The 17889-nt window shown below is 44.8% G+C and overlaps 1 protein-coding gene across 2 annotated transcripts; it reads right to left on the bottom strand.

Annotated features, from left to right (window-relative positions):
* Positions 1-6844: 6844 nt before the first annotated feature.
* On the bottom strand, positions 6845-15522 carry LOC105934354 (ankyrin repeat and SOCS box protein 2). 2 transcript variants are annotated; one of them, XM_036130444.1, is made up of 9 exons: positions 15380-15522; positions 14212-14656; positions 11534-11703; positions 9801-9956; positions 9460-9705; positions 9220-9391; positions 8371-8938; positions 7470-7623; positions 6845-7270 (listed from the first exon to the last, which is right to left on the bottom strand). In XM_036130444.1, the coding sequence occupies exons 2-9, from the start codon at positions 14484-14486 to the stop codon at positions 7125-7127; spliced, it is 1887 nt and encodes a 628-aa protein (XP_035986337.1). In that variant the 5' UTR covers positions 14487-14656; positions 15380-15522; the 3' UTR covers positions 6845-7124. The 2 variants fall into 2 exon arrangements, with proteins under 2 accessions (XP_035986337.1, XP_035986336.1); XM_036130443.1 differs by having other exon boundaries at positions 14212-14653.
* Positions 15523-17889: the final 2367 nt, after the last annotated feature.

Raw genomic sequence — 17889 nt, 5'->3', positions numbered from 1 at the left:
TACAACATGCATACTCCACCCACTGGTCACAGTGGCTCCTGGTGGTTCTCCTGCTGGGGGCTCTGCAGACACCCGGCTACTGGCTGAGGGGTTCTGGGCCCGGCCCGCCATGGGGATGTGCAGGGTTGGGTCTGGTGGTTCTGCGCCCTGCGGACTGTTTCTACCTGCCGCTACGCCGGGCCTGTGGCTAATCTGGTACGGCGCTGCGGCCTCAGGGAGCCTAGGCTCCTCCCACTTCCTGCTCTGGGCCGCCGAGTGCTGAGAGGTTTCACACTTCTCACACTTCCAGGAGACAAATTAGCAAATACACCTGCTCCACACACCTGGCCTCACCTCCACTCACCTGCTCCACACACCTGCTCCACACACCTGGCCTCACCTCCACACATCCACAATCAGGCAGCGATTCTAAGGAAATTGGCCACAGGTTGTTTTCCAGATGATCAACAGATTTCTCGTTGACCCAGTGGACTCCAGCATCTGGTAAACCGGTTAAATGGCGTCTTACATTAAATTAAAACGATTGTTTCGGGAAAACAGGCTCGTCATCTAAATGCAGGGATGCTGTTAGTCCTTTGGTTCCTTAATAAGTTTTAAATTTGAGAAACGGGTCATAGCAGTGGTCCGGTCTCACTTTAATCATCCATCCATCGATTTTCTTACTCGCTTTATCCCTCATGGGGGCGTGGGTGGGGGGGGGGGGTGCTGGTATCTCCTGCATTTTAATGGACGAGAGGCGGAGTTTACCCTGGACATGTCGCCAGTCTGTCGCATGGCTTTAATCATCTGAGGTTAATTAGTAACATCCAACCCTACCTTATAGCGGCCTTGGAGGGAGCTGCATGCTTTGATCGCCTCTAGACGGGACTTTATGCAGAGTTACAGAGTTACACAACCCTGTTCTGCAACGTCTGCAGCGGGTCCAGAACGCTGCTAACGGGCCGCAGGGTTCTGGTCGACTTTGCTCTGGTTGTCTGTACATTTTAGGTCATATTGGTTTCTAAATGTTCGTGTGTTCAGGCAGCTCCTTATCTAACAGAGCTTCCACACCACCAAGTTTCCAGAATAAGTCAGAACTCCTGTTGCTTCAGATGTTGCTGGGACTCGTCTAGTGACCCGACGAGACAGAACCGGTTCTGTTGTCCCCTGACTGTAAGGACATCTAAAGATTTGACGAGGTTTTATTGGACATTTGTTCCTCTGAATGCACTGGACCGGTACATCCCTCTGGTCTCCTGTTCTGTGCAAAGTGCTTTATGAATAAAGGTTTGATTGATTGAAGGTTTGGTGTGGGCGGGACTTCAACGTTTATTAAATAAAGCCGTTTTCTGATTGGCTCGCGTTGCTTTCTTGCTCTAACATTTACTCTGCAGAGTTTGTGCGTCCGTGACGTCTGCAGCATCTCTGGCTTTCTGGTACTTTGGTCCGCTGTGCCGTGTGTGGACCCGGTACCTCTGACCAGGACCTTTAGGTACCACTCAAACGGGTCAGTTCAGTCTGCTCATGTCGGCCCAATTCACAGCAAATGTCATCTTGACCTGCTTCAAAGGACGAATCGTACAGATTCACATTTAGCTCATTCCAACTGGATCCTGGTTATGAACTGCAGTCTCGGTTTCAAATGCTGCCTCCAACAGAACCAGATCCATTTTCTGAAGGTATGAGGACGGATGAGGCAGAACCTGCTTGACTGCTCAGGTGCTACCATCGCTCTGCTAACAGAGGATGGAGAGGTCCGGCCCTTCTGACCGACCCGTGCGTGTTTCTACACTTCTTGGCCCTTCGGTGGCACCTAGAGGGCAGACTGGGAACTCGTTACTGATGTGAAAACTATTCTTCCACCTGAGATACACCGTGTGCCTGTGGTGCAGGAAGGACCTTTACTTTAGTCATTGTTACACTTTTAGAGATGGAAAGCTGGAATTTAGAAGCCGGGAAGATCTTCTGACCCAGGATGGGAACTGGATCATCAACTGCTTTGGGGCTCTGAGGACAAACGAGTCTGGAGCCATAGCTGCAGAGACGGGCTGGGCTGGACCAGCTGAGCCGGGCCAGATGTTTGGGTTAGATGCAGCTCGTCAGCCCGGTTCGTTGAATTCCCAGAATGCATTTCAACAGTGGAAGCAGTTTAACCCCAACAGGCTACAGGAGGAACATCAACCAACTAACCAGGCTGCCTGGTTTAATATGACATTCATGCAATCTGTCAATGAACAGTTCTGTAGGAGGAACTGGTGTCAAACTCATCTTTAGGAGTCCAGTCTCTGGATGGACACCAGAACCAGCGTCTGTATCATCAGACTGAAGGTTTATTCTCCACCGACACGTCTAGTAAGTTCAGTTTAAGGTTTGTTCTTCTTATAGTCCCAGATTTACTCAGAGTTTTCCCCTCATAGCGTCACCAGGCCTGCCAGCTTCTTCAGCGTTTTGCTGAATTGATGCTGAAGTAAAACAATATTACCAAATGAAGAAATCAGCATGTTTTACAGTACATGCAGAACCTACTCACCTAAACGGTGAGTAGTTTTATTTACAACACTGAACTAGAGGACAGCAGAAGTTCTGCACAGGCGAGGAGTCCAGGGCTGCAAGGACGACCATGGATGATGAAACTTCCAGGAGGAAACAGAGGAGTCAGAAGCGATCCAGGGACCGTAAAGGTTTGCCACACCAAACGCCAACACGGCTCATGTTTGCCATTGATCGCCTGCCGTTGGTCACTTGACGTTTCATTCCTCTCACAAACAACGCGGCGCCTCTTCGCTCAGCTGGCTTCCCTGCGTCATCAGGAGGAGCATCTATTCGCCTGACGGTTCCTCGTCTGTTCATCTCACGGAGCGACGGACCCGGTGCTGCCCAACAACGACCAGATCCTCCAGAGATAAACCAGGTTCTGCGAGTTCCACCGCCGGCTCCTGGACTGCGTCCGGATGACGAACCCAGCCGTCCAGACGCGGTCCAGGACCCGGTCCAGGACCTTTGGTCCTGCTTCGGGGATGAATCAGCCTCCAGGACACAAACTACGCTGCTGAGCACCTGTCCATCTGTCTCTGTCTGCCATTTTGACTGAAAGCTTCGTCTCCTCAGCGCGCCTTCAGCCTACGTCACGTCCAGATTCTGTCCCTGATTGGTTAACGATTGGTAAATTTCACTTTGCTCTGCACTGTTTGCAGTTTTGCTCTATTCACCTGATTCGGGTCGTTGGCTTCGCCGGACATTAACTCCTGAGTGCGCCTTCACGTGGGGACAACGTGTGAATCACCTGCTCTGTTCGCCTTGTTGGCGTTCGGTGTGAACGTCCGCCTGGGACAGAACCAGGAGGTAGCCTTCGTAGAGGTGAGAATCACGGAGGTAGTTCTGATCCAGTAGGAACTCAACGTAGCGCTAGGAGAGCTGGAGCTCCGCTGGCCTGATTACCTCCAGCGCTGACCATCAGGGGGAGATGATTGGCTGGCAGCTCCTACACAGCAGAACAGGTGATGAAATGCGTCCAGGTGTGCTGCCAGCGGCCGCTCAGCCACGCCCCCAGCAGAGATGCTCAGTCGAAGGGAGAACTCACCCAGTGAGTGCGACCAGTCCTTGTTTCTTCTATGCCTTTTAGTAATGATTTTAGTTGCTTATATTGTCAAACTTGCATTTTATTGCTTTTAAATTATTGTATTTCTTTACTTTGTATTTCGTTTGTCATTCGCCGGTACGACATTTTGATTTTTGGTTTGTAAAACGCTTTATAGATAAATACATGTAAACAATTGTGAGGCTTCTGCTTCAGAGGCTGAAATCTTTTCTTCAGATTCAAACAAAAACAACAACAAAGTTTCTCTGGCGCCCTCTAGTGTATCTCCATAAACTGCAACCTCTTCCAGAGCCACCTTTGTCTTTTAAAGGTTTAGTGCAATCATTGAAAGATTATCTTAGAACCACGAGTGTTCTGATGCACAATATAATAATAATAATAATAATAATAATAATAATAATAATAATAATAATCTTTATTGTCATTGCAACAAAACATTCTGACGAAACGTGTCCTCTGCATTTAACCCGTCCCTCAGGGAGCAGCGAGCTGCACCTTAATGTTACGTAAAAACAATCATTTTTCATGCTTTTGTCATTTTTTAAATCTATATAAATGCAAGTGGGATACAATACTATTTTAGATGCAGCTCACTTGTGGGTGGTGTTCGTTTTTTAAACAGACACGAGATGTGGTCCTTGGGGGCTACCTGTTGCCCACGAGCACTGCTGTAGGGAGTTGAACCCAGGACCAAGGTATCTAAACACCAGGACACCACTCCCCCTTGAAATGAAAGGTTCCTACACATTTTCTCATCATATAAGACTTTTCAGACCCAGGCTTCCTGTTCTTGGTTGTTTTTCATCTGAAAAGGCTGTAAACTATACTAAACTACACTAAACTACACTAAATACTCTATATAATCTAAATACTCTAAATTCATAAAGAGACAGCAGAAACCAGAACCTGGAAGAAGATGGATGGTGTCATGGAAAAATGAGATTGTCCAAGCGATGTTATGATAACGATCATTCAGTCAGGTTTATTAATCGATCTTGCCAGATGAGAGCAATGATCCCATCACAGCGTTTTGCCCTTTCACACAGAGTTTATCTAACATACACAGCTAGTCCTGCTTTTATACCCAAGACAGGAGAAAAACAAGATATCAACGAAAGCCACAGTGGGAACTAATAAATAAAGTTACTATGAGAACTGAAGCGTGGCGACAAACCTATTCTACACAAAGTTCATAAGCATAAGAAAAATATAAGAAAACCCACAAGGTCAGCAAGGTCATAAGTGTTGGAAAGAATCTAATTTCAGGATGGATGGATGGATGAATTAATGGTCGGATGATGAATTAATGGTCGGATGATGAATTAATGGTCGGATGATGAATTAATGGATGGATGATGAATTAATGGTCGGATGATGAATTAATGGATGGATGAATGGGTGGATGGATGGATGAATGGATGGATGGATGGATGGATGATGAATTAATGGATGGATGAATGGGTGGATGAATGGATAATGAATTAATGGATGGATGAATGGATGAATGGATGGATGGATGGATGGATGGATGGATGGATGATGAATTAATGGATGGATGAATGGGTGGATGAATGGATTGATGAATGGATGGATGGATGAATTAATGGATGAATGGATGGATGGATGGATGGATGGATGGATGGATGGATGAATTAATGGATGGATGTTATCAGGAACCATTTACATTCCTCCTCCACAGTGAGTTTTTTTTTTCTCCAGCATTCATTCCTTTTGTGCACAAAGTCCAAATGAGTCCAGGGTTCGGTTCTCTCAGCAGCTCAGACTGCGCTGTTGGTCCATTCGTCTGGAACGCTCTTCTTACTCGGTGCATTTAATCCATTTCATCCATCAGTCTTTTGGATTCACAGCAAATATTAAGTAAAGTTTCTCACATTTTTGTAAGCGTTTAACTAATTCTTTTCATGGGACAACATGGCGGTGAGGAGCCATGTTGAATTTCCAGTGACCAGCTGGAGACGTAAAAGCGATAGCAGCAAATTTAACACCTGAAAACTGCCTCGGTTCTGTTAGAACGTCTGGAGAACTGGGTCGGCCTCTCTGCTGCAGCTCTCCACTGGTTTAAATCCTACTTAAAGGACTTTTAGTGTCAGCAGGTAACTTTACATCAGAGACGACATAAATCACATGTGGGGTTCTCCAAGGTTCCATCCTGGGTTCCTCCTGTTCTAGATCTACATGCTCCTCTAGCTCAGATCATAAACATCATCAGCTACCATCACTATGCAGACGACACTCAGCTCTACATCACCATGTCACCAGGTGACTATGAACCAGTTCAGCCTCTGAGGAAATAGAAGAAATCAATGCAGGAGGAGACAAAATGTTCTTTAACTGAATAAAAACTAAACTGAAGGAATAATTTCTGGACCAATAGAGGAGAGATCCAGAGTTAGCTCACAGCTTCAGCTGCTTCAGCTGCTTCAGCTAGGAACCACTGATCAGGCCTGAAACCTGGGAGTAGTGATGGACTCACACCTGAACCTCCATCTGAAGACAAAGTGGACCTTCTAGAACCTGGAGAACATTTCCAGGATTAAAGGACTGATCTTTAGTAGAACTGATCATAGAGAACATGGACCCGGTTCTGAAGTCCTTCCACTAAGACTAAGAACATAGAGAACATGGACCCGGTTCTGAGGGTTAGGGTTCTGCAGAACCAGAACCAGAACCAGACATGGAGAAGCAGCATTTAGTTCCTATGCTCCACTGATCTGGAACAAACTCCCAGAAAACTTGAAAAGTTCCTTTAAATTAAGGTTAAAAACACATTTATTTAGGATTTTAACTGTTCTAGTTAAACTGTTTTACTGAAACATCATTAGTTTAAGTTTGTAGTCCAACTGTTTATAATATTTTTTTAGTTTCCATTTTATTTTGCTACAATTTTTCCAAATTTTATTCCAACTTGATTTTATTCTGCTTTTCTTCTCCTATGTTTTAATCATGTAACCCACTTTGTGTTGTCTTTGTACTGAAATGTGATATAAAAATAAACTTGCCTTACTAACCAGTTACATGACATGGGGGGGGGGGGGGACATTCTTTCTGTGGGATGTACTCACATTATTGCCAGTGGTTTAGACATTAATGACTGTGAGGGTTATTTTAAGGGGGCAGCTGAACGGTGACTGCTGTACATCGCATCAAATGTCACCTTCAGTGTCGTCCCATGAAAAGTTAGAATGTTTACAAAAATGTGAGCGGTGCACTTACTTTTAAGAGAAACTTTAAATCTCATGCTTTCATTGAAAGTTCTGCATGTTCTCCTTCCCAGCAGAACCGAACAGTCAGGCTGTGAGACGCCATCCTGAGCTCCAGAGACCAGAGAAACAGGAAGTGACTGAAATCCTCTGTGTTCATCTGCAGGTTCTGGCTGGATAAACCCAGAACCGGTTCTGGTTATTCTCAGACTCCATATTCCCTAAAATTGTCCCGTGGCGGCTGTTTTTACGTTACATTTTTCTCCCAAACGGGATTAAGCCAAGTGCAAGCGTGATGTCAGGGACAGGTGTGTCTTCGGCTCCCCTCAGGTGAGAGGACACTTTAGGTCGTAACACAGGAAGCGGATGAGCCGGACAGGAAGCGGCAGAGTGTGGATCAGTTTGAGTCTCTGCACTCCGAGCAGACATCGGATCTTCAGTCTGCAGAGCTGCATCAGAGGATGAGGAGGAACTGAGGAAGAGAGAAACGCAGCCCTGAGCAATGACTGACAGGCTCTGAGGGTCTTCTGACAGAACAGCTAAACTCATTGATCTAGGATGTTCTACTGAAGTTTGTGTGACCCTGGGTGTGTCTAGGTCTGGGTTTAACACGTTCTAATAGGTGAGAGTACTAAAATGCATGAGACGACGTAGACGATGGTTCATCCTACCAGCTTTCAGCTTGATAGACGCCCAGTCGCTGCGACTGTCCAGGATCTCCAGGAGCCGAGAACAGAGACTGACGTGGCCGACGTAGTCCAGCAGCATGGAGATGATGGGACCGGATATCTGGCAGAGATGCGAGCTGGAGATGACCTCGCAGTACTGGAACACACACAGAACATCCCTGATGTTACTGCTGGGCCTACGCTGCAGGCCGAGTGACCCGGATCCTCCAGCCATTCAGGGCTCAGAGCGCGGTCCATGTAGACTGACTGACCTGCACAGAGTCCTGACCTCAATATAAACCAATCAGATCAACGAAGCATATGACGTACTAACAGCGACGACGAAAACACAACCACAAGCTCCTGCTGAAACCAGTCAGGAGAAGAGCAAAAACATCTTTTCCTCTGAGAAAAGCCTCCAGAGCAGCGTTTTGCTCTTCTTTCAGTGAAGAAATACTCTGTAATTCCGATAAAACTTGCTCCATAGCCACGCTAACGCTAGTTTCATCGGCTGAAGCCGCCATGTTCTTTAGACTGAACTGTCGCGCTTCCCGTTGCGTCACACCTCAACCCGCCTCAAAGCCAACGCTGATTGGACGTTCGTTTGGTGAACGGCTCCAAATTTTCTTTAACGGAAAGTAGCCAGACTGATCTGCGAGTGAAACCTTGAAAGCTCGCGAGATCAGGATGGTCTCACAAGGCTAGCAGAAAACTCCTTTTTGGAACAATTAGAGCAAAAACTGTGAGCCACGCCTTCTTGTCCAACATCAGTGTCTGAAGTGCTAATCTGACGTCTCATTGAACCCGACTGAGAAAAGGACGTTACTGAAGTCTGAGAGGACCGATGGACTGACCTCTGGCAGCAGTGTGCACCTTAAAGTCCACCTCAGGGTTTGGAGCTCACCTGGATGCAGCGTGGTTGGGGGATCCGGTTGACCTGCAGCTCCTCGGTGGGACGGCGTGTCGGCGTGACGGCCGGATGTGGTTTGAGGCCGTAGGAGCACTGGAAGCAGAGGCTGGGGTCGCAGCCGTTGTCCAGCAGCAGCTTGAGAATGGGAGGAGACTCCATGCCGAGCAGGATGGTGGAGGGGAAGGCGGACGGCTGTGTGAACATCCGAGCGTTGACGTCGGCGCCGTACCGCACCAGCAGCTCGGCCATGTCCATCCAGCCGAGCCGCACGGCGATCAGCAGCGGGTTGAAGACGTCCAGGTTGGGGTTGGCTCCGGCTTCCAGCAGCATCTCAGCAGCTTGCAGGTTCCCGTTGGAGACGCAGAAGTAGAGAGCGGTGCTGCGCCGGTCCTCGTACATCTTGGCCCGCTCGTCCGACAGCTCGGCGTTGACGTTGAAGCCCGACTCGATCAGCAGCTCCAGGATTTGCCCCCGGTTCGTCTCGGCGGCGATGTGCAGGGGGCTGATGCCGCAGTTCTGGATCCTGACCCTGCTGGTGAGCGGGATCAGCAAGGATACGATTCTGGAAACAAAGAGAGTGGTTTCAATCCCAGAGGAGGAGTCTGATCCAGCGATGGATGAGCGACTCCAGTGCATCTACAGCGGTGCGTCTACATCAAGACGAGAGGAAACTCCTCCCGCTGCTTCCTCCTTAAACAGATCCGCCTCAAACAGAGGTCAACAACTGACCTGCAGCAGGTTGTCCTCATGCCCCACCTCAGATGTTTGAGAGTCTTGGTTTTACGCGCTTTCATGCAGACCGCCACATCACAACATGCAGGAAAAGCGTGAGCCGGTTAGGACCGTTTGTGGTTGTTTTTCACGGCTACATGAAGGGGTAGCAGGCCGGCGTTGGTGGCTCGGTTGACGTCAGCTTTCAGGGCCAGCAGCGCCTGCACCGCTGAGACGTGGCCGTTCTTACAGGCTTCGTACAGCGGCGAGGCTCCATCTCCCGCCTGTCCGTTCACGTCTGCACCTGGAAAACATGGAGGCGCTGAGCTCCTGGAGGCAGCCAGCACACCTGAGCTTCTCTGCAGGACTGACCTCTCTCAATGAGCAGCTGCAGGGACTCTCCGTGGCCGTTCTGTGCAGCCCTGAACAGCGGCTGGATGTGGTAGATGTTCTTGGCCTTCATGCTTGCTCCAGCATCCAGTAACATCCTGCAGAGTCTCAAACACCCGTGTCTGCATGCTTCATGGAGAGGACTTTCCCCCTGAGAGCAGGCGAGATTCACCTGGGCTCCATACCTGAGAAGCAGCTCCACGACCTCTTCGTTTGGATGTTCACAGGCTGAAGAACAGAAACAAGAGTTAGAGAGAATGCAGCCAGGTGTTCTGCCTCTTTAAATGATGTCACTGTGATGTCGTTGTGATGTCAGAGGTCACCTGTGAACAGTGGAGTCTCCTGGGCCTTGTTGGCCGTGTTCACGTTGGCTCCGTGCCTCAGAAGAAAATCGACACAGGAAGCATTTCCTTGAGAGGCGGCGAGTAGCAGAGCAGTTTCATTCTTCAAGGTACACCTGTTTACTGAACTGGGGTCAGCTGAGGTCAGAGGTCAGAAAGGGTTAGGACATCACACACCTGAACCACAGCTCCGCCCACTGCCATGCCTGATCCATAACCCCGCCCACTGCCCCACCTGAAACATAGCTCAGCCCACTGCCACACCTGATGGATAACTCCTCTCACTGCCACGCCTGATCGATAACTCCTCTCACTGCCACGCCTGATCAATAACTCTGCACACTGCCACGCCTGAAACATAGCTCCGCCCACTGCCACGCCTGAAACATAGCTCCGCCCACTGCCACGCCTGATTGATAACTCCGCCCACTGTCACACCTGAACCACAGCTCCGCCCACTGTCACACCTGAACCACAGCTCTGCCCACTCTGCCTGATCGATAACTCCACCCACTGTCACACCTGAACCGTAACTCCGCCCACTGCCACGCCTGAACCGTAACTCCTCCTACTGCCACGCCTGATCGATAACTCCTCCCACTGTCACACCTGAACCGTAGCTCCGGCCACTGCCACGCCTGATCGATAACTCCTCCCACTGCCACGCCTGATCGATAACTCCGCCCACTATCACACCTGAAACATAACTCCGCCCACTGCCACGCCTGATTGATAACTCCACCCACTGTCACACCTGAAACATAGCTCCGCCCACTGTCACACCTGATCGATAACTCCTCCCACTGTCACACCTGATCGATAACTCCTCCCACTGTCACACCTGAACCGTAGCTCCGCCCACTGCCACGCCTGATCGATAACTCCTCCCACTACCACGCCTGATCGATAACTCCGCCCACTGTCACACCTGAAACATAGCTCCGCCCACTGTCACACCTGAAACATAGCTCCGCCCACTGCCACGCCTGATCGATAACTCCACCCACTGTCACACCTGAAACATAGCTCCGCCCACTGCCACGCCTGATTGATAACTCCTCCCACTGCCACACCTGATTGATAACTCCGCCCACTGTCACACCTGAACCATAGCTCCGCCCACTGTCAAACTTGTTCCATAGCTCCCCCTGCTGTCATGCCTGAACCTTTGCCCAATTTCATTCCTTAATCATAGCTCCTCCCACTCTCACACCTGTACCATAACTATTCCCTCTGTCATACCTGAAATTAAGGTCCTTTTTTGTCCCACTGAATGTTATCAAACTGAAAAAAGACAGCGTCATCTGTGTATGGCTGAAATATTCTTCAACAACAAAAATAAAAAATAAAAAAATAAATCAGTCTGCAAATACTAACCAAACTGGATATTGACATGTTAAACTGTAAATTAGACAGACATGTAGACAGACAGACAGACAGACAGGTAGACAGACAGATAGATAGATAGATTGATAGATTGTGTGAGTATAGAGCAGTAATACATTTTTAATCATATTCATGTAAAAACTGAACATGTGATTAATGTCTATTTTGTCACATCTGCAAGTATAACAGATCTTTGCGTGATAAAGCCTGAGCTCTACAGAAACCCTTTCCATGGTGTTTGGACCTATCAAAGTTCTCAGAACATTTATGAAAGCAACTTCAGAACAAACATGGTGAACTCCAGAAACGAGGAAATGTGCAGCTCTAACCTCTGAGCAGGATCCGGACGCACTGCAGCTGACCATAATATGCGGCTTCATGAAGAGCGATCCAGCCTTCGTTGCTGGGCTCAGTCAGGCTGCTGGACCGGTTCTGAACCAAAGCCGTTAGAGCCTCAGTGTCTCCGTCCATAATGATCGTCTGCAGAGGACTGAAATCTCTGGGATGGAATAAGACACAAACATTACTGGCTGTTTTTCTGTGTTTACTGACTCATTTTAAATATTCATTGACTCGTTTTAAAATGGTTACAGACTATTTTTAAATGTTCACTGGCTGTTTTTAAATGTTTACTGGCTGTTTTTAAATTTTCCCCTACTGTTTTTTAATGTTAACTGACTGCTTTTAAATGTTAACTGGCTGATTTTTAAATGTTCCCACTGTTTTGAAATGTTTACTGACTGTTTTGAAATGTTTACAGGCTGTTTTGAAATGTTTACAGGCTGTTTTGAAATGTTTACTGACTGCTTTTAAATGTTTACTGACTGCTTTTAAATGTTAACTGGCTGATTTTTAAATTTTCCCACTGTTTTTAAATGTTTACTGGCTGTTTTACAATATTCACCGACTGTTTTAAATGTTTACTGACTGTTTTAAATGTTCACTGGCTGTTTTTAATTTTCCCAATGTTTTTAAATGTTTACTGACTGTTTTGAAAATTTTACTGACTGTTTTGAAAATTTTACAGGCTGTTTTGAATTGTTTACAGGCTGTTTTGAAATGTTTACAGGCTGTTTTGAAATGTTTACTGATTGCTTTTTAAATTTTCCCACTGTTTTGAAATGTTTACTGACTGTTTTGAAATGTTTACTGACTGTTTTTAAATGTTTACTGACTGCTTTTAAATGTTTACTGACTGCTTTTAAATGTTAACTGGCTGATTTTTAAATTTTCCCACTGTTTTTAAATGTTTACTGGCTGTTTTACAATATTCACCGACTGTTTTAAATGTTTACTGACTGTTTTAAATGTTTACTGACTGTTTTTAATTTTCCCAATGTTTTTAAATGTTTACTGACTGTTTTTAAATGTTAACTGGCTGATTTTTAAATGTTCCCACTGTTTTGAAATGTTTACTGACTGTTTTGAAAATTTTACAGGCTGTTTTGAAATGTTTACAGGCTGTTTTGAAATGTTTACAGGCTGTTTTTAAATGTTTACTGACTGCTTTTTAAAATTTCCCACTGTTTTGAAATGTTTACTGACTGTTTTGAAATGTTTACTGACTGTTTTGAAATTTTTACAGGCTGTTTTGAAATGTTTACAGGCTGTTTTGAAATGTTTACTGACTGCTTTTAAATGTTTACTGACTGCTTTTAAATGTTAACTGGCTGATTTTTAAATTTTCCCACTGTTTTTAAATGTTTACTGGCTGTTTTACAATATTCACCGACTGTTTTAAATGTTTACTGACTGTTTTAAATGTTTACTGACCGTTTTAAATGTTTACTGACCGTTTTAAATGTTCACTGGCTGTTTTTAATTTTCCCAATGTTTTTAAATGTTTACTGACTGTTTTTAAATGTTAACTGGCTGATTTTTAAATGTTCCCACTGTTTTGAAATGTTTACTGACTGTTTTGAAATTTTTACAGGCTGTTTTGAAATGTTTACAGGCTGTTTTGAAATGTTTACAGGCTGTTTTTAAATGTTTACTGACTGCTTTTTAAATTTTCCCACTGTTTTGAAATGTTTACTGACTGCTTTTAAATGTTTACTGACTGCTTTTAAATGTTAACTGGCTTGTTTTAAATTTGTCCACTGTTTTTAAATGTTTACTGGCTGTTTTACAATATTCACCGACTGTTTTAAATGTTTACTGACTGTTTTAAATGTTTACTGACTGTTTTTAAATGTTAACTGGCTGATTTTTAAATTTTCCCACTGTTTTGAAATGTTTACTGACTGTTATGAAATGTTTACTGACTGCTTTTAAATGTTTACTGACTGCTTTTAAATGTTTACTGACTGCTTTTAAATGTTTACCGACTGCTTTTAAATGTTAACTGGCTTGTTTTTAAATGTTTACTTGCTGTTTTTTAGATTTTCACCGACTGTTTTAAATGTTTACCGACTGTTTCCCAGTCTTAAGATGTGTTTATTTGTGTTTTTCTTGGCTTTTCTCGGGTACTGTCAATATTTATCAGCTGTCTTGTAGGATTTATAGTCCTTGTTTGCTGACTGTTTTTAGATGTTCATTGGCTGTTTTAAATGTTTACTGACTGCATTTAAATGTTTACTGGCTGTTTTTTTTTTAGATTTTCACTGACTGTTTTAAATGTTTGCTGACTGTTTTTAAATGTTTACTGGCTGTTTTACAATATTCACCGGCTGTTTTTAGATGTTTACTGACTGTTTTTAGATGTTCACTGGCTGTTTTAAAATTTTCACCGGCTGTTTTTTAATGTTTACTGACTGTTTCCCAGTGTTGAGATGTGTTTATTTGTGTTTTTCTTGGCTTTTCTCGGGTACTGTCAGTATTTATTAGCTGTCTTGTAGGATTTATAGCCCTTGTTTGCAGTTTTCCAGTGTTTCCACTGTTGATGAAATGTTTCCCTGTGATTATTTTCTTTTTCCTGTGTTTTCCTGTTTTTACTGGCTGCTCTTTAACGCTTGCAGTGCATCATGGGTGTGCTTAGGAGGACTCTGACCCATCTGTGGGAGCTCACCTCTTGAGGACCTTGTAGAGAAACTGGGGCGGGTGTTCATAGTTGTGGACGTGGACCGGTTGAGGCGGCTGGGATGGAGGCAGCTGTGGGGGATCCAGATTTCTGGGTCTGGGTTCTGGAGGTGGATCTGCGGATGTTGACAGAGAGGCTGACCTCGGACCGGAGGCTGGTAAGGGATGCATGTCGCAGAGACTTCTCTCCACGGCGATCTGGAGCAGCTCTTCATCAGTCAGGTGATCGTAGACACTGTAGTCTTCCAGGTTAATGTCGGCCATGTCAGAGCCAACAGCTGTTCCCCTTCAAATGTCCAGCCAAACAGCAGCAGGTCACTGGAGGACAAACTGGAGCTGCTGGTATGAGGTGAGTGGAGGCGTCGAAGGTCACCCGTGTTTCTTTACACGACGCTGGAGCCAAAACTTTCACACGATGAGCTGCTGAGCCTCTGCTGACACACAAAGGCACAGAAATATCACAGAAAGTCTCCGTCTCAGATTTCTGCCTGAAACCGGCAGGTGAAACTCAAACCGAGGCTGCAAAGATTATAAACAACTAAATCATGACCTTAAAAAAACACTCAAAAAGCTAAAAATAGACTAGTACTGTTTTGACTGTCTGATGGAGAGTCAGCACCACCCCCCCCCCCCTCAACCCCGTGGCCTAATTACACAGAAACCCAGAAAGGAAACAAAGAAAACCACAGAAAACATTTTTTATATGCAACATTATGCTATAAATCGGTCTTCATGACAGGGTTGAGCCGATCCATGTATTTATGCATAAACATTTTAAAGCTTTTTTTTATTTTTATAAAGTGCCTATTTGTTGTTAATCGGGGCTATTTAACTGAAATGAAGTCAATTAAATTTAATGAGACAGAATCTGCATCTGTAGAAAGTTTTATTCTTTCACCACCTGCAGCTGTTCTGCTGCTTCATAACCCGCTCAGACAAAATGTTCAAAATCAGAAAATGTTACATCCTGATATTTTAAACAGAGTAAAATCAGAGCAATTTAAAAATAATCAATCAATTATTTTATTTCAGTCTGACGGTGAAATTAAAACAAATTAAGATATAATCAGAGGAAACATAACTTTAACCAACCCTGACAGTCTGGTCCAATTCCTTCTCTAAAGTGTGACGGTTCTGAAACACAGAGTTAGTCCTACCTGTCAGAAGGGACGCTCAGGATGCTGTATTTCCGGGTCTGGTTCTGGTTCTGGTTCTGCTTCAGAGACGAGGCAGCAGGTCTGGGCAGTTGCATTTAAACTAAACGAGTCTGACGTTTCATCAGCTGTAGAGTAATTTAGCCCTGATACTGGAACTCTGCTGGCAGGAGATCAAACTCACAAAACTCTGACTCATGATGACCTTCATTTAAATAGGTGAACAAAACGACCAGCTCTGAGAGCAAAAAAACTGAGCTCACCTACGACAGGTACGTTATTGACAGGTGAGATATGCACAGGTGAGTTAAAGACAGACAGGTGTGTTACAGAAAGATGAGTTATAGATATTAAAATACAGACAGGTGACATACTCACAGGTGAGATACAGACAGGTAAATTACAAACAGGTGAGCCACATACAGGTGAGTTAAAACAAGTGTTACAAATACATGCGCTACAAACAGGTGAATCACAGACAGGTACGTGTTATAGTCAGGTGAATTACTCTCAGGGGTGTTGGATCTATGCAGATGGAAACATTTGTGACTACATTTCCCAGCAGGCTTTGCAGCTGCCTTCCTGGGCTGTACCAACAGCTGCCAGCTGAATCCTGGGCCTGCACAGCTGTCCATGTCTGTGTCCTCCATTTTACCGCCTGCTGTTTACCGCCTGGTGTCCTGGTGAATGACTGTTTGTTCAGGGAGGCTAACTGTAGCCGCTAGAGGCTAAAACACACCTGTGAACGCGACCTGGTTTCTCCTCCCTCTTTGCCGGTGCTGCCCCAGCATTGGTCATAAACATGAATTATCCCATTAATGTTCCATTTCTGCTCATAAACTTCCAGTTGCCACAAAGATTTCTTTATTTCAGATAAACTGCTGCTGCTGGTTGATAACTAATGAGGCAAACATGTACTGCTTGTTTGATTTGAACAAAAGTTTGAAAATGCTGGTCCAACCGTTTCACTTTTTCCTAACTGATTGTTTTGCATTTAACTTTTTTTTAGGTTATTAGTCAGTATGTGTGATTTGAGTTAGTCAAGGAGTTTGTGACTCAAATAGTTTTGAATGGATCAGTGCGATTTGGTTCAATAAACTCTCATAGATGAAGAGATACTTATTTGGCCTTTATGTCATATAGGAGAGATTTGCTGCCCAGAGGTTAGTGCTCAAATTATCCCTTTTTGAGTTAACAGTTAAGACTCTGGGTGGTGATTTGGTTAGTAAATATTAATTGCAAATTGCAGTTATTAACAGTTACCAGGATTAGACAACTCCGAAATTCGACCACATGTCAGAACATCCAAAACCTTCTTGAAATTTTGATTAATTATTCATTTTAATTAATAGGTGCTAGTAGTGCAATCATCACAAACCCCTGGTGTACTTATATATATAAATATATTTGTTGTGGATGATTTCTGGTTGGAATTCCAAATTATTAATAATTTTTTATTTGAATATTTCTAGTCAGAGTGGCTCATGTTACCCTGAGCTACCTCTGTAGTGATGCTGCTATAGGCTTAGGCTGCTGGAGGACATCAGGGTCTATTATTTTCCACTGTGGTTCTGGTTCTGCTGGAGGTTCTCCTCCCTGTTAAAGGGGAGTTTTCCTCTCCACTGTCGCTTCATGCATGCTCAGTATGAGGGATTGCTGCAAAGCCATCAACAATGCAGACGACTGTCCACTGTGGCTCTACGCTCTTTCAGGAGGAGTGAATGCTGCTTGGAGAGACTTGATGCAACCTGCTGGGTTTCCTTAGAGAGGAAACTTTCTCACCAACCTGGAGGATCTGATGGAGGCTGACTTTGGAAAGAACCTTGATGATGTGTGAGGTGGATTGGAGCTATAGAAATAAAATTGAATTAATTACTCACAGGTGTGTTACAGACAGGTACATGTTATAGGCAGGCAAATTACTTACAGGGGAGTAACAAATAGGTAAGACACTTAGACTTTATTGTCATTCAGCTGCGCATTCACAATGTACACTTCAGTGAAATTTCATTGCTCTGGGTAAAAACAGAAGACAAAAGAGAAAATTATAAATGTAAGTGTGCAATGTAAAAGAATCAAAAGTACAAAATAAATAAATATATATATATATTACTAACTTTGTGTCCTTTGTCAGGAATATAGCAGCAAACCAAAATAGAAATTTTATATGTAAAGAAAAGTTCTGTGTAGGACCAAAAATACAGCAACTTATCTGTAGCAAAGAACGGACGACATGATGGTGCAGATGATCCATTTAGTGCAATAGCCGGGAGAGCAGCGGGGAGGGGGGGGGGGGTCTGTGATGACTGGCTGAGCCTTGGTCAGGCAGCGTCTGCCAGCAGCATCATGGATGGAGGGAAGATCAGTCCTGATGATTCTCTCCAATGTCCTCGCCAAACCTCACTGAAAAACGTGTAATACCCACGTTGGTCCACAGGGGGAGCCGTAGTATGGGACATTCCTTAAATGACGTCACATTTACCTAGAGACAGTCCCAGTGTCCCTGATGGTGG

The sequence above is a fragment of the Fundulus heteroclitus genome, unplaced genomic scaffold, assembly GCF_011125445.2.
Source record: "Fundulus heteroclitus isolate FHET01 unplaced genomic scaffold, MU-UCD_Fhet_4.1 scaffold_36, whole genome shotgun sequence".
Taxonomy (NCBI): domain Eukaryota; kingdom Metazoa; phylum Chordata; class Actinopteri; order Cyprinodontiformes; family Fundulidae; genus Fundulus; species Fundulus heteroclitus.
This window is presented reverse-complemented; position numbering and strand designations above follow the sequence as displayed.

Excerpts from the sequence above, each read along its gene's own strand:
- LOC105934354 (XM_036130444.1), bottom strand. The coding sequence starts at position 14,486 with ATGGCCGACATTAACCTGGAAGACTACAGTGTCTACGATCACCTGACT. Across the intron at positions 11,704-14,211 it reads CTCTACAAGGTCCTCAAGAG|AGATTTCAGTCCTCTGCAGA; the intron begins GTGAGCTCCCAC and ends ATTCCATCCCAG. Across the intron at positions 7,624-8,370 it reads CCCAACCACGCTGCATCCAG|TACTGCGAGGTCATCTCCAG; the intron begins GTGAGCTCCAAA and ends TGTGTGTTCCAG.